A 14,857-nucleotide genomic window follows, 5' to 3' on the forward strand; every position below is an offset into this window, starting at 1 on the left:
CCTAGGCCTCTGGGGCCTGCCAAATGGTTCTGCGACACTGCCAAGAGCATTGTCTGTAGCCATTGGGGAGGATGAAATGTGTTGTGGCGCTGAAATGTTTGGCAACCATTCGGTTAGAACAGAGGTGCCCAAAGCCCGGCCCAGGGGCCACTTGCGGCCCTCAAGGCCTCTCAGTGCTGCCCTCAGGGAGCCCACAGTCTCCAGTGAGCCTCTGGCCCTCCGGAGATTTTTTGAAGTCCGCACTGGCCCAATGCAACTTCTCTCAGCGTGAGGGCGACTGTTTGACCTCTCGTGTGAGCTGTGGGATGAGAGCTCCCTCCACTGCATGCTGTTTCACGTCTGCGATGCAGCAGTGGCAGCAAAGGAAAGGCCAACCTTTGCTTTGTGCAAGGCCTTTTATAGGCCTTGAGCTATTGCAAGACCTTCATTCATTCATATAAGTTCATCTTTAATATATTCATTTATGTAAACTTATGTAAATTTATTCAAATTTTAAATGTAAATTAATTCTTTTTTTCCCCCCCTGGGAGAAGAGCTGATGTGGCCCTCCTGCCAAACACGTTGGACACCCCTGGGTTAGAACATTGTCTCTGGCTTAGCTTTCATTACATCTTTCACCTCCTGCCAAGATTACCCAGTTCAAATCAACATGTTTTCTTCTGACATGTCTCAGGGTGTCCATAACACTCAGGAGATGATTTTCTTCCCTTGTCATTATCAAATTAAGTACGATGACTTGACCAATTTCTCCAAGTCTCATGGGAATCATTGCTCCCTTCAGAAACATCTAAATATATGGCATAATCTGGATACGGTGAATGAGTTTACAAAAGGTAGATAGTCATAGAGGATGTTGCAATTCATGGTGTTACTATTAATTTGCCTGCCTCAAGGAGTGTACAGTGCCCCTATTACGAAGTGTGCCGTAGGCGAGCATGTTCCTCTCCATTACAGTTATTATGAGTCTGGAGACTTCATCATTGGTGGCATTATTTCTCAAAGCTACCTGATTTCTGACCCACAGACTTTCAGAAGACATCCATCTCAAGGACTGCTTGATGATCGCCTGTAAGGAGTTGACTTTCCTAAACCTTTCATGCATGTTTTCAGATATTATGCTCAGACAGGCTGATTGGACAGGTTGAGATGGGATTTAGATAGTCATGATTGCGATGGGAATGACTGGCATTAAGAAATTCCTTATCATAAAGCGAATCTTTTTGTATGACATGTAATACAGCATTAAACTGTTCCAATTTTTAGTTGGGTGACCAGCTGAGTGGGTGATGGGAATGCTGAGGACGCTATTTGTCTTATTTTAGGAATACATTTGACATGTGATGTATTGAGTTTCATATGATTTCCAGCAAACAGCTGAATCCTAACTAGAAATGCAGCCAGGTCAATGGGTTGCAGTCTGCGTCATACAGGAGGATATACCGCTATTCAACAGAAAGTTCACAAAGCCGTTTACAGAGAAAATCAAACAAAGAACTCCAAAAGGACTCACAATCTAAAAAGATGCAAAAGAACACCAGCAGACAGCCACTAGAAAAGACACTGCTGCAGTGAGGAGGGCCAGTTACTCTCTCCCTGCTAAATAAAAGAAGGGCAACCACTTAAAAAGTGCCACTTACTGAGTTAGCAGGGGTTAAGGGAGCATTTGTTCCCTTACCCGTGGGACAAGTCTCTGTTGCCCCAATGTACCTCCTTGGAGTGTTCCAACCAATTTGCTGCAGCAGGAGAGTAAGGGAGAGGGAAGAGGAGAAGTAATGGGGATGGAGTCCTTCCATATGCTGGTGTCACTGGGATCCATCCCCTCTCTCCTGCATTCCACCTACTGTGCTCCCTTCTCCCATGCGCCCCATTCCATCCCTTTCCTGACCCGCTCCCCCCACCACCCACCCTCACAGCCAACATATATGCATTGCTTCTGGGGACACTTGTGTAAACCACCCTGAATTGGCTTCCTCCTCTCTGGGTGGTCCCGGAGAGAGTCACTCTGCCCCACACAACTTGAAGGAAACGGGCACAGATGCAGTCGCATGGATCACTAGTGAGCCTTTGGGCAGCTGCCTAAGTACCCCAACCTCTGATGCAAGTCCTGGCAGCTGCAGTAATTAAAAAAAATGTCTAGCTGGCAAGCATCTATGGATTTTCCTTCTGTGCTTCCTTTCCATGCTTGCTTCCGTATACAGGAGGCTCCACTGCATCTAGCAAAGCTTCCTTAAATTTAAGTAAATGTCATATTGTGCAGCAAATATGTTGCAATTTCATATCACTTTCTTTGTAGTCATTTAGAATTGCCAGCTGTTACTCAGAGAAGTTTACATTCCAGGTCTAGGCACCAATGGCTCTTCGCACTTTGTCGATTGTGGCCATTCTTTTATTTGTAGTGTCCAAATATAAATATAAAGTACCAAATATATGTTGGATTTCAAAGTGGAAAAAGTCTTATCCTTAAACATACCCACTGTGATAGAACATGCAACTCTCATTGTAGGGTATTGATTCAGACCTACCAGCATATCCTGGCCATGGAATTTGCCGTGAAGGAGATAAATGAAAATCTCCATATCTTACGCAATGTCACTTTGGGCTTCAACATCTATAATAGTTATTTCTCAGCTAGCCGGACGTACTTTGCCTCACTAGGACTTCTCTCCACAAAAGGCAATTTCATCCCCAACTACAAGTGTGACCTACAAGACAACGTAGTAGCTGCCATTGGGGGACCCAACTCTCCCATGTGGAATTACATAGCAAACATTTTGTGCAACTACAAGATACCCCAGGTAAATGACCATAAGATTTCATTAAACTGTAGACAAGTGTAAGCTGAGGGCCAGTTGTTTAATCATCTGGAATGAGAGTTAGATCAATATGCACAAATATCTATGGCTCTTAAAGCAGCAAGTTTTATAAGGACAGTGAACTTCCCATTCATAAATATTACCCTGATAACCAGTGACAGCCTGTGTCCCCCCACTTTTGCCGCCCCCAGGCTCATTTGTACATGCACCTGTGTAGATGAAGGGACAGGGCAGCTAGGGGTTGAGTAAGCAAGGGAGACAACATATGTCCATGGCAGAGAGGGGGAACAGTGCCATCCACACCTCCCTTCCCTCTACTTAGAAGGAGAGCTGACTTTAGAGTCTGCGGGGAAACATTTGTGGTGGGACCCCACGTTCAGAGCCACAGTCTGTAGTATCACAGAGCTATAAATATCACTTATAGATGCTATAGATCTATAAAAGCGTGGAAAGCAATCAAAACATGTGTTTAAAAAATGCGTATGAGTTAATGCACCAAATGTATCCAAGCTCATTTTAATATAAATCATATACTAGGCTAGAGTCAATTTTCCTAGCACGGGGCCCAATTTGCAACAATTAGTCCAATTAGCCTAAAGCTGGACCTACTTACAAGAGGTCTGCGTGCAGCCTTTCTCTCTCTCTCTCTCTTCAGTGTGGCTTCTATTTGAAGTGAGTATGAGTGGTGTGGGCTGGGAGAGTCTGTATGTAGACGTCTGATATGTGAATGGGCAATTCCAAGTCTAGGAAGGGAGGAGGGGTGCCCCAACTCCCTTTCTCTTCACTTTTCCTTTGCTGCTCCTTTTCATTTCAAACAGAGGAGGGGGAGAGGCTGTGTGCAATCTCCAGTCAGTCCAGCTGGAAGGGTGGGGGAACCTCTTTCCTCCTCCCTAGCCAAGAGAGGGCAACCTGCTAAGCCATCTATGAACAGCGCTGCTCCTCATTGAAAGTCACACAGAGGAAGGAGGGAGGTCAAATGCCTTGTTCTGGAAAGAATCTGGACAAGTGTGCATCTGTAAGGGTCTGAAAAGAAAATGGTGGTTAATAAACACAAGGAACAATGTAAGTTGTTCTTCTCCCTCTAATTTATTGGCATGTTTTTACAACTTTAGTGCACCTCATTCCCCACATTGGGAAGCCTTGTGCATTCTCATGCCCTTTTCCCCAGCTACCATCTCTCTTTAGGTCTGTAATCAGTCCTGCTTTCTCTGAAGTCACTACATTCCTCCTCCCTTCTTTTGATAGCATCCATCTTTTCACCATGACTTTCATCTCTCCAGATCTGTGAAGCCTTGTTTACTCATATAGTAAGAAAAGCCCTTCTGGATCAGGCCAAAGGCCCACCTAGTCCAGCTTCCTGTGTCTCACAGTGGCCCAAAAGATGCCTCAGAAAGCACACAAGACATAAAGAGTGTCTCAGAATACCTCCAGACTCTGGTGGTCGTCTCCAGAGGTCATAGTGGTCGTAGTGAACTGGACTTGCATATTCACTTATCATGGGTTTCAGTATCCATGGGAGGTCCAGGAATGGATCCCCTATGGATACCAAGTTCCCACCTGTACTCTCATAACTCTCTCATAGAAAGAGAGACACAAGCATTTGTTTCTGTGTAGACATGTATCATTCCATTTTTCAATCTTCTCCAGCTCGTATACGGCTCTGTCCCAGTTCTGAGTCATGAAACCAAGGCTGTTTTCTTTCACCGGATGTTTCCAAAAAGTGATCATCAATATAAGGGATTTCTCAAGTTACTGCTGCATTTCAGGTGGACGTGGGTTGGGGTGATTTATGTACCTAGTGACAGTGGAGTGTGGCTTGTTCAGAACGTGCTCCCCACATTCACCCAAGAAGGCATCTGCTTTGCTTTCGTAGAAGCCTTGCCCAACGAATCTTTCTCCAATGAAGTCTATGAAATGCTGGAGTTGTGGCATGGGGCATACAAAACGATATTAGGAAGCACTGCCACTGTTGTGCTCTTATATGGTGAAATTCAGGTCACTGCACTTTTTAGATTGTTCCCCCTCATGAAAGAATATGCGGATACACCAATGAAGACAAAAGGCAAAGTTTGGATTATGCCGGCGCAGTCGGATTTCACATCACTTCCCTTTGAAAGAACTTTCAGTGTGGAGTTCATGCATGGCGCCATCTCCTTTGCAGTGCCCTCAAAGGAGGTTTTGGGATTTCAGAAATTCCTTCAGAGCAGAAATCCTGCCTCAGATACAGAAGACGGCTTTATCAAGGTCTTCTGGGAACAGGCCTTTGATTGCTTTTTCCCCGACTCTAACAAAGACAATGACAATGGAAATCCCTGCAGTGGGGAGGAGAAGTTGGAGACTCTCCCCTCATCTGTCTTTGAAGTGAGCATGACTTCACACAGCTACAGTGTCTACAATGCAGTCTATGCTGTGGCACATGCTTTGCATGCCCTTCATTCATCCCAGTTAAACCACGGAACAAAAGTGAATGAGAGATGGAATTTTCTGAATCAGCAGCCATGGCAGGTAATGTCCTGAGCACATCATCTCTATCTGTGCAACCACTGTTGGTTGTCCCATAAATCTGTAAAATATTCTCCATTGATGTCAGCACTAAACTTTTGGAATTTAAGAGTAAATTCACCTGCCATTTTCAATGAGTAGTTTGGCCCTGAAATTTTGATTTGTTGTTTGTTTAAAAATACAAAACAACAACAACAAAACCTTGATTTGTGGCTGTGGGAGCTCAAACAGAGTTGTGAGAGAGATGCAATAGTAGCATCATTTACACCAATGACTCCGGGGGGGGGGGAATTTTATTTTATATGAAAATACAGTTTTGGTGGGATTACGCACATTTTAGTACATGTATAAACATATATGAGCACTTACACATTGTTGTACATATATATTAACATTTATGAACACTTATACATCATATAAGTATGTAGAGAGAAATTTATTTTTATTTAAAATATTTTTGAAAGAATCTTGATTTACACTATCTTGAATCGTGTCACTTGAACCTTTCAAATGAAATACAGGTGTGCACCGCTTAACAACTGTTCGCTCAACAACAGACCCCATACATGACGGTGGTCAAAACAAAATAAATAACGACAACTAGGTATTTATATACGGCCTTTCTGATCATCAGATTACTCCTCTGACTTTATTCAAGGCGGTTTACACAGGCAGGCGTTTCTAAATCCTTCTAGGGGATTTTGCAATCTTAAAGGTTCTCTCTTTCAAGAACCAACAACATTTCAGAATGGATCTTCCTGGTTTGGTCTCACTTCTGGCCTCCAGTTCTCCCATGCAGGCTGACAAGCAGCTCCATCTCTCACATGGAGGGCAACCAAGACGCTTCTTGCTCACACCAAGAGCAGGTGGAATCACTCAGCTTGTCAGTTGCTTCAAAGTCTTGCCGTTCTCAGCTGTTCAGGGAACTGCCAGTGTCCTCGAACTGGCAACCTTCTAATGTTATCTTTGGGCTAATGAAGGCTCTACCCTCTAGACCAGACCTCCTGCCCTAAAGATGCTCTTTAAATAAAGATGCTGTTAATGAGGCAATCACATTTCCCATAGCCTGCAGCAAAGGATCTGTTTACACAACAGAGAGGCTCTTAATGCAAAGAAGAGAGAGTCTGTCTCCAGTAGCCTGTGCAGCCAGCTAGTGACTGGCAGGGAGTGTCTGCACAACAAAGGCAATAGATTGGACTGAATGTTCACTTAATGATATAATTGCATAAAAATGGGGATTGGAGAATGTATCTAAGTGGCGCACACCTGTAATATTAAGAGCCACATTGTCTTACATAAAGATGCTGCTCATACTTTCTCACCAATCATTAGCTTTGGGTATTTCCTCATTCTTGAATATCACGATTAATTGCCTTCTTCTGCATCAATTTAGCTCCATCGCTACCTGAGAAGTTCCATGTTCAACAACAGTGTTGGAGACACACTTTCCTTTGATGAAAATGGGGAAGTGATAACCGGGTTTGATATTATCAACTGGATCACATTCGCAAACCGGAGCTTTCGTAGAGTTAAAGTCGGAAGGATAGACTCCATGGGACCTGAGGTCCAAATGTTCACCATTGCTGAAGATGCCATTGTGTGGCCCAGCATCTATGACCAGGTAGAGACTTCACCTTTCAAGGTGAAAGAATCCCTTTCACCATTTTGCAAGCTGTTCTTTACCACATAGCCTGTACCCAATTGCACTGAAATCATTCTATCTCTGTGTCTTGTCAATCAGATGAGGTTGACCCAGATTCTGATTCTATATCCCAAATATTCCCTTTGCAAAATGCTGTCCCTGTCAGGTTTACATGATTCACTTGAATGGGAATGTTGTCCAAGTAATCCTGCCATGCATGGGATTCATGAAATCATGTGAAACAATGGAATTAACAGCTGAGCACTAATCAAGGGGTAACCTGCCACTCATATGTTCCAATGGAGAAGACTTTGGATAAAGTCTAGAGATAGTAAAAATAATTGTCCAATGAATGTTGTCATATCCCCCAAGCTCTACAGCACTATGGTCTGAGTTGGACATTGCAGTGCACTTAGTACTGACTAGAAGTAATGTGACCAAATGCTGGACATCTGTGAATAAAGCCTACATTATTTAGGCAGAAGTCAGGAATAACAGGTTGCAACTTTCTGTTTGTAGCGGTTCCGTTCGGTCATGCCAGCATTACTCAGTTCTTAAAAGTAAAGTGATCAGTGAAATATAAAGTCCAAACTATGTCTTCTGAACATATAGTATGTTTAAATGCTTTCATAATGTTTTTCTGCTTTTGTTTACCGACAGGCAAAACCCCTTTCTCTATGTAATGGCCATTGCCATTCTGGCTATAGCAGGAGAAAGGTGGAAGGACAACCCTTTTGCTGCTATGATTGCCTCCAATGTCCAGAAGGGAAGATTTCAGATCAGAATGGTAAGACGTGCCCTGCTTAGAGTTCATCAAATACATTGATGGTAATCCAGAAATTTTCCTATGGTGGGTAGCCCAATCCTGAGCAGCCTGGCGCACTGGACTGCAGCGGTGACAAAAAGGTCTGCTGCCACATTCAGTGCGCTCCAGGCAGAAGCCAGTGGCTCCTCAGGAGAAGGGGACATTCATCCCTTTCGCTGTGGGTAAAGCAAGTAGCCCTGCAGTGGAACTACAGGTTGAGACTAATTATTCGTGTGTTCCGTTCCAAGCAGTCATGTGGATTAAAAAAAACGCACTATAGCAAATCAATTTAAAAAACAAAGTTTCTTTGCTCCAGTGATTGAAAAACAGCCCTGCTGACCTTTTGACTCTAAGATAAAATCATTTAGAAGACAATCCATCAGCACTTCACTCAGCCCCTCCCTTCACCAATATAAAATGATGATGTATCTTTCAAATGCTGGAGGAGGGGAGGGGTCTGAAGGAGAGAGAAGGATTGATGGATTGTTAGCCTGCTGCTCTCTCTCTCTCTCTCTCTCTCTCTCTCTCTCTCTCTCTCTCTCTCTCTCTCTCTCATTAAGGAGGCTGTTGTTAAAGGACTGTTCAGTTTTTAAAACTGATTTTAAATGGGTGCTTTTTCCCCCTTCTCCAGGGATCAGCAAATTCTTCCTCATTTGCAGGGGCCATTCATGTTGAGTCAAATCCGTGTATAAAAAATCTGTGTATAAATAGGCTGGACCTGTCCTCGATTCTATGGCAACCCAAAGGTCAGCATAGACTCAAGAGCCTCTGTGTTGGACACTGAGCCCAACACAGAGGCTCTCTGGATCTGGTGGAGTGAAGCTTCACCGGTCCTGCCTCCCTCCCACCCTACTCCCTCCCCTTGGAACGGCTTCTCCCCGCTCTCTCCCCACCCTCCCTCCATCTACCCCCTTCCTGGAATGCCACTTCTCCACCTCCCCCCATGCCTCCAACTACCTCTCAGCTGCTTGATGGTTTGCACCCCCCAAAAAACCTCATTCCCCTTGTATTTAAACAATTGTTCAGAATTCATCATGATGAGCACTGATCAGAGTTCCTGGGCTGACAGAATCAATGAAATGTGCACTCCTGGGTAGAGCAGCACCCATTTCACAGAAACAGAAAAGGGAACTTTTGACTTATGCAGACAGTTGAAGGTATTGAAAAGTTCTCCTTTGTGATGCCTAAGGAGAGAATAATGCATCTTGGTAATGAATGACAGGAGCCAACAACCTGGATTGGTCGTGGTTAACTGGGATTGCCAAATATACTTGGTTGAGAAAGGTAGAAACGTATTTGCATTTGGACCTTGCAGCCCTCATTTAAGATAGTGGTCACCAGGGCTTTTTTGTAATGGAACACACCGGAACACCATTCCGGCACCTTTTTTCCCCTCCTCCCTGCCCCCACCTTTTTCCCCTCCCTGTGCTGCCCCCGTCCCGCACTGCTGGCTAGGGAGGGATTCGAACCCCCCACCTTGTGCTCCACAGCCCAGCACTCTCTACATTGGGCTATAGGGAAGCCTATAGTTAAAGTGTTCAGAACTAATATATAAGGTCTTGAGCCCAGCTGGTGGCCAGCAGCGCCTCAAGTATTAGTTCCAAACACTCTGAGCCTAAGAACTCTTATGGCTCAATTGTTAAAGTGCTGGTCTGTGGAGCCAGAGGATAGGTGTTGAGGCTAGGCCAGTTGAGGGTGCTAAATTCCTCAAAGTTCTGTCCCAGGCAGGTTTTTTTTTTTGCAGCCTCAACTGGCCCCCCCTTTTGGCAACTGGCAACCAACCTTTATATTTTGCAGCCATGGAGAACCTCCCCACCTTAAAAAAAAAAAAAGGAAAAAAGGAAAAAAAATATATTCCTCATGGGGATTTGAACCCCTAGCCTCTGGCTCCACAGACCAGCACTTTAACAATTGAGTCATAAGAGCTCTTAGGCTCAAAGTGTTTGCAACTAATACTTGAGGCACTGATGGCCACCAGCTGAGCTCAAGACCTTACATATTAGTTCTGAACACTTTAACTATAGGCTTTCCTATAGCCCAATGGAGAGAGTTTCCTATAGCCCAATAGAGCACCTCCCCACCTAAAAAAAATGGGGTGTTTCACTCCAGCTGTGGCAGGAGTGCTTTTGCTATCAGGGAGCTCACACGGGATGGACGTGTGTGTGTGTGTGTGTGTAGTTATTGATTATGTCTAGTTGTATCTTTTTACTTATTTCTCCGATTAAAAAATGGTTTATAAATCAATCAATCAATCAATCAATCAATCAATAAAAGATTAACAACTTGTGATTTCCTGAACCTTTTTTTTCTGAACAAAAAAAGCACTGGCGGTCACCAAAGACGCATCTGCTGTTTGACGAAAATGCAGTCCCAATTCAGAACAGACCTTACATTCTGTTCCCTGCCTCAAGTATTTCCAGTAGATCTGGACACCACGAAGCTTTGGGCAATTGGGTCTGTTGCCCGGCATCCCAGAAGGCTGCGCAACAGGACATCCAGGCAGATGTGACTGCCCAGAGTGTCCCGGTGCCCAGTTCTACTGGAAATGCTTGCAGCATAGAAACTGCTAAGCTCTACTCATGGAGGAAAGGACTTTCCCCAAACCCTGGATCTGGCCCTTGGTCCAAGGTTTGGAAAGCCCTGATTCAGGACTTTCTAGTAATGCTTAAGTACATCACTGAACTCTGTCCTGAGGGCCCAGTTATAGAAAATCCCCATGTTCTTTTTTTCAGACATGGACGACTGTTTTCACTGCCCAGAAGATCAATATCCCAGTAAGGACCAGGTTTTGTGCGTTCCAAAAGAAATGACCTTCTTGTCTTATGAAGAAACTTTGGGGATCATTTTAGCAGCTCTGGCTTTTTCCTTTTCTTTCATCACTGCTTTGGTGCTTGGGATCTTCATGAAGAACAAGGACACTCCCATAGTCAAAGCCAACAACCGGAACCTCACCTACGTTCTTCTCGCCTCCCTCTTGCTCGCCTTCCTTTCTGCTTTCCTGTTCATCGGTCGACCTCAGAAACTGACATGCCTCCTTCGACAAACTGCTTTTGGCCTCATCTTCTCAGTGGCTGTTTCTTGTGTGTTGGCCAAAACCATCATTGTGGTTCTGGCTTTCCTGGCCACCAAACCAGGGTCCAGCATAAGGAAATGGGTGGGCACAAGACTGGCGTTCTCCATTGTTCTTTCTTGCTTCCTAATGCAAGCTACTCTTTGTACTGTATGGCTAGCAAAGTCCCCCCCATTCCCAGATTTTGATATGCACTCAATGACTACAGAAATTGTGCTAGAATGCAATGAAGGTTCAGCTGTCATGTTTTACTGCATTTTGAGCTTTATGGGTTTCCTGGCCATAATCAGCTTTGCTGTAGCTTTCCTAGCCAGGAAGTTGCCAGACAGCTTTAACGAAGCCAAGTTCATCACCTTCAGCATGCTGGTCTTTTGCAGTGTTTGGTTGTCTTTTGTGCCAACCTACCTGAGTACCAAAGGAAAACACTTGGTGGCTGTGGAGATCTTCTCCATCTTGGCCTCCAGTTTGGGGCTCCTGTTTTGTATCTTCTCCCCCAAGTGCTACATCATCATAGTGAGGCCTGAACTGAATGAAAGGGGGCAGCTAATTAGAAGAAGGAATTAAGAAATCTTAAATGATGTGGACCCAAAATATCAAAAGTTAATTCTGGCTAAGGCTGCAACCTGATACACACTTACCTGGGAGTAGGTCTCATTGAACCCAGTGGGATTTACTTCTGAGTTGACCTTAACTGGGGTGGGCAGGCCAGTTCTATGGAAATGCCACTGCACTGATGCATTGTGATTGGGTAAGAGGCACTTTTTCAAGTGGGTGCTCCTTTTTTAGCAGGGGGTATATAAATACCGTTAATAATATATAAATTATTATATATTATATAAATTATAATATTATATATTCTATAAATTATATAAATACCGTTAATATTAATAATAATAATATTAATATTAATAATAATAATAATAATAATAATAATAATAATAATAATAATAATAATAATTGTGGCATATACTGCATCCTGCAGGGGAATCGAGGTCTCCTTAAGGTAAAGGGACATTTGTTCCCTTGCCCTGAGGAAATCCTTAGCCGCTGTAGCAGATCTACTCAAACCTGTGTCTGCTAAATTGCTGGCACAGGTTTAAGGAGACCTATGCTGGAAGAACTTGCCTGAGAAGGAGAGCATATGCTTATTTCTCTATAGATATACTGATAAATACTAATAGACTTGCAGAAAGGGCTAGACTTCAGCTGTTTTTCCAGAATTCATGAAATTGGGTCCCACGATTTGGTGTGGCAAGCGAATCAGCCATGATCATAGCTGGGATCGCTGTGTGTTAAAGACTGGCAGAGGAGCAGAGGGTCTGTGCATTAGGCCCACCGACCTGCCCCTGTCTCCAATTGGCCTGAAATGGGCCTTCTGGAAGCGGTTGCTGGTGATGACATCCCATTACCTCCAACTATTTTGGATACAGATTTGCATGAAGCTCTACCGGTGCTTGATTCGCTGCGGCTGCAGTTGTCACAACTGTAATGTGAGTGGGATGCCCTGTTGGGAGGGTTGGGGGCATGGAAATGCTCCACATTGGTCCCTCCCAGTCCTGTCTATAGTCCACCATGAATGTTTAAAATCCACTTTTGAAGTCATCTAAACCGGTGCCCAACAACATCCAAACTTCCCACCAGTGACATCACTAGGGTTGGTGTCACCTATTGTGGTAACTCTTGGTGTCACCCCATTAATTTAGGGCACAATCCTGAGGTGACTTTGGGCCAACGCAAGTCCCTTGCGTTGCAAAGCGCAATGCCTTTACGTTGTGGGTCACAAATGTGCTGTAAAGCATGTTTGCACTTCCTCTAGAGTTGGTTTGGCCAGCACAGGGATCCACACCAGCCCACAGAGGCTGAATCCAACCTCTGCGTCGACTTAGGAATGGAGCCTTGTATTGGCCGAGGTTGGCCAATGCAAGGCACTGGGGTGGGCAGGAAGGAGGTGGGAGGGAGGTGTTCCGGGGTAGGGGGAGGCAGATTGATGGCGGCCCCAGGAGGTGGGGCTCAGATCCAGCTGTTATGCCAGATCCCCCATTCCTTAGTAGTGAGGAGTGGCTCTAAGCCGCTCCGCACTCCTCGGACTTATGTCACCTCAGGAGGTGACGCAAGTCCGAGGAGACCCTTTCTGGCTACAGTGGCTTACCCAGGGTTATGGGAATTTCCCCTTACCTTTAGCTGAGCCACTTTGGGGCCTTATCTTCCACTGGATACAGCACAGGTCTCCTGGCCTGCCTGTTCCAGAACAAGATAGGATGGCTCTGTTAATTTATTTGTTTTGCTTTATAACAGTACAGATCACCCAACAAATCAGTAACCAACAAAAAACCAATGAACAACTTGATAAGACATACCCAACTGAAGAGGAGTCCTATTATTAGCTCTGATTCATGGAAATGAGAACTGACTCATACCAACAACTTATCAGCTCCATTGTGGGTCATAATAGCACCTAAGTGGCTCTCAGAACAGTCAGACTCATTCAAAAAGAAATCCACTTTTTGTAACATAAGGTGGTTGTGTTTTCCTTTTCTGGTTATTTTGCTATAACTGATAGAACACAGATAATTCAACACAGTTTGTTTCTTTGCATTCATTGATAAATGACCAATCAAATGATCTATACCTTTCCACTATTATTCATAAAGACTACACTACAGTTTCCACAGTGTTGGCCACTAGTGGTGCCACCCTCCCAAGGGTTTCACACAATTTGATCCCCTTACCCCTTTCTAGCTGTGCCACTGATTCACACTCACTCACACACACTCTGACCCAACAAACAGAGAATGATTGCAGGTATAAGGTTCTAACGAGAAACACCCTATCTAGTGAAGGTATGGAAGTAGAAACTCAGATCACGGTGGTATCTCTCTGAGAGAAAAGGCATGGACTAGCCTGAAAGAGAAAGGTTCTGGCATATGCTTGTGCCCTGAGATCCACCCCTCCACCCCTCCCTCTCGTCCCTGCCCTTCCAGATCCTCATTCGTGGCCTCCCAAAAGGAAGGCCTTTCTCTCAGCCTCACCTACCTCACAGGGTTGTTGTGAGGACAAAAGGAGGGGAGCAGCTGTGTACACCGCTCTGAGCTCTTTGGAAGAGGGGCGGTATAAAAATGTGAAAAATAAATAAATAAATAAATAAATAAATAAATAAATAAATAAATAAATAAATAAATAAATAAAATGCACTTCTGTTGCCAACTTCCTGGTGCTGATGGAGACCTCTGGAGCCACTGCTGCATAAACGGAGCTGCTGCCTTTTTGCTACAGCGGCCATCAGCAGCCTGGTTTTGTGCCACCAGAAAGCTCTCTGTGCTACCAGAATGAGAGTTTGGGCAGTGCAGGGAGACCATAGTATTTGGCCCTTAAAGCCCCCAGTGGGCAACTGGCATTATGATTTAGAGATGGGTCATGCATCATTTCCGCCTGAGATAGAACTGTAGGATACCCTTCTCCTTCTCACTGCCAACCCCAGTTCATGCCAGGAAAAAGCGATTTCTTACTTGGAGGAATGGGGAACTGGGAGGTGGCAGAGTCCCTGGCAGAACAAGCTTTGGTTGGAGTCTCTAAGTGATTTGATCACCTCTCAAAGTTTCAAGCTCTCATGAACACCAGGTGTTTGCTGGTGTGGCAGCATTCTCAAAATGGTCACCAGTGCTGCTGTAGGTGGCCATTTTGCCACAGCAGAATTCTGGTCAATAGTCACTAACGCATCCTCATGAAAGCCCAGTCCTACAAAGGATTCTGTTTTGATTTTGAAATGTTCTAGTTTTGGAGCCGTAATTTGGAACTTGCCCGCAATTTTATACCATGTCAACAAATGCAGGTATGCACCGCTTAGCAACCTTCCGCTTAAAGACAGACTGCGTATATGATAGTGGTCAAAGCACAACAAGGAGACTCTTAATGCAGGGAAGAGGAAATCGGTCTCTAGTAGCCTGTGCAGCCAGCAAGTGTCTGGCCGGGAGTGTCTGTTGTCACAACGAAGGAACTAGATTGAGCTGCATGTTCACTTAACAACC

The 14,857-nt window shown here is 44.6% G+C and overlaps 1 protein-coding gene across 1 annotated transcript; it reads left to right on the plus strand.

Annotated features, from left to right (window-relative positions):
- The first annotated feature begins 850 nt into the window (after positions 1-850).
- LOC136651053 (vomeronasal type-2 receptor 26-like) lies at positions 851-11,396 on the plus strand. The gene is made up of 6 exons (XM_066627123.1): positions 851-1,068; positions 2,618-2,795; positions 4,461-5,318; positions 6,709-6,936; positions 7,618-7,744; positions 10,495-11,396. The coding sequence occupies exons 1-6, from the start codon at positions 851-853 to the stop codon at positions 11,394-11,396; spliced, it is 2,511 nt and encodes an 836-aa protein (XP_066483220.1).
- Positions 11,397-14,857: the final 3,461 nt, after the last annotated feature.

The sequence above is a fragment of the Tiliqua scincoides genome, chromosome 5 (assembly GCF_035046505.1).
Source record: "Tiliqua scincoides isolate rTilSci1 chromosome 5, rTilSci1.hap2, whole genome shotgun sequence".
NCBI lineage: Eukaryota > Metazoa > Chordata > Lepidosauria > Squamata > Scincidae > Tiliqua > Tiliqua scincoides.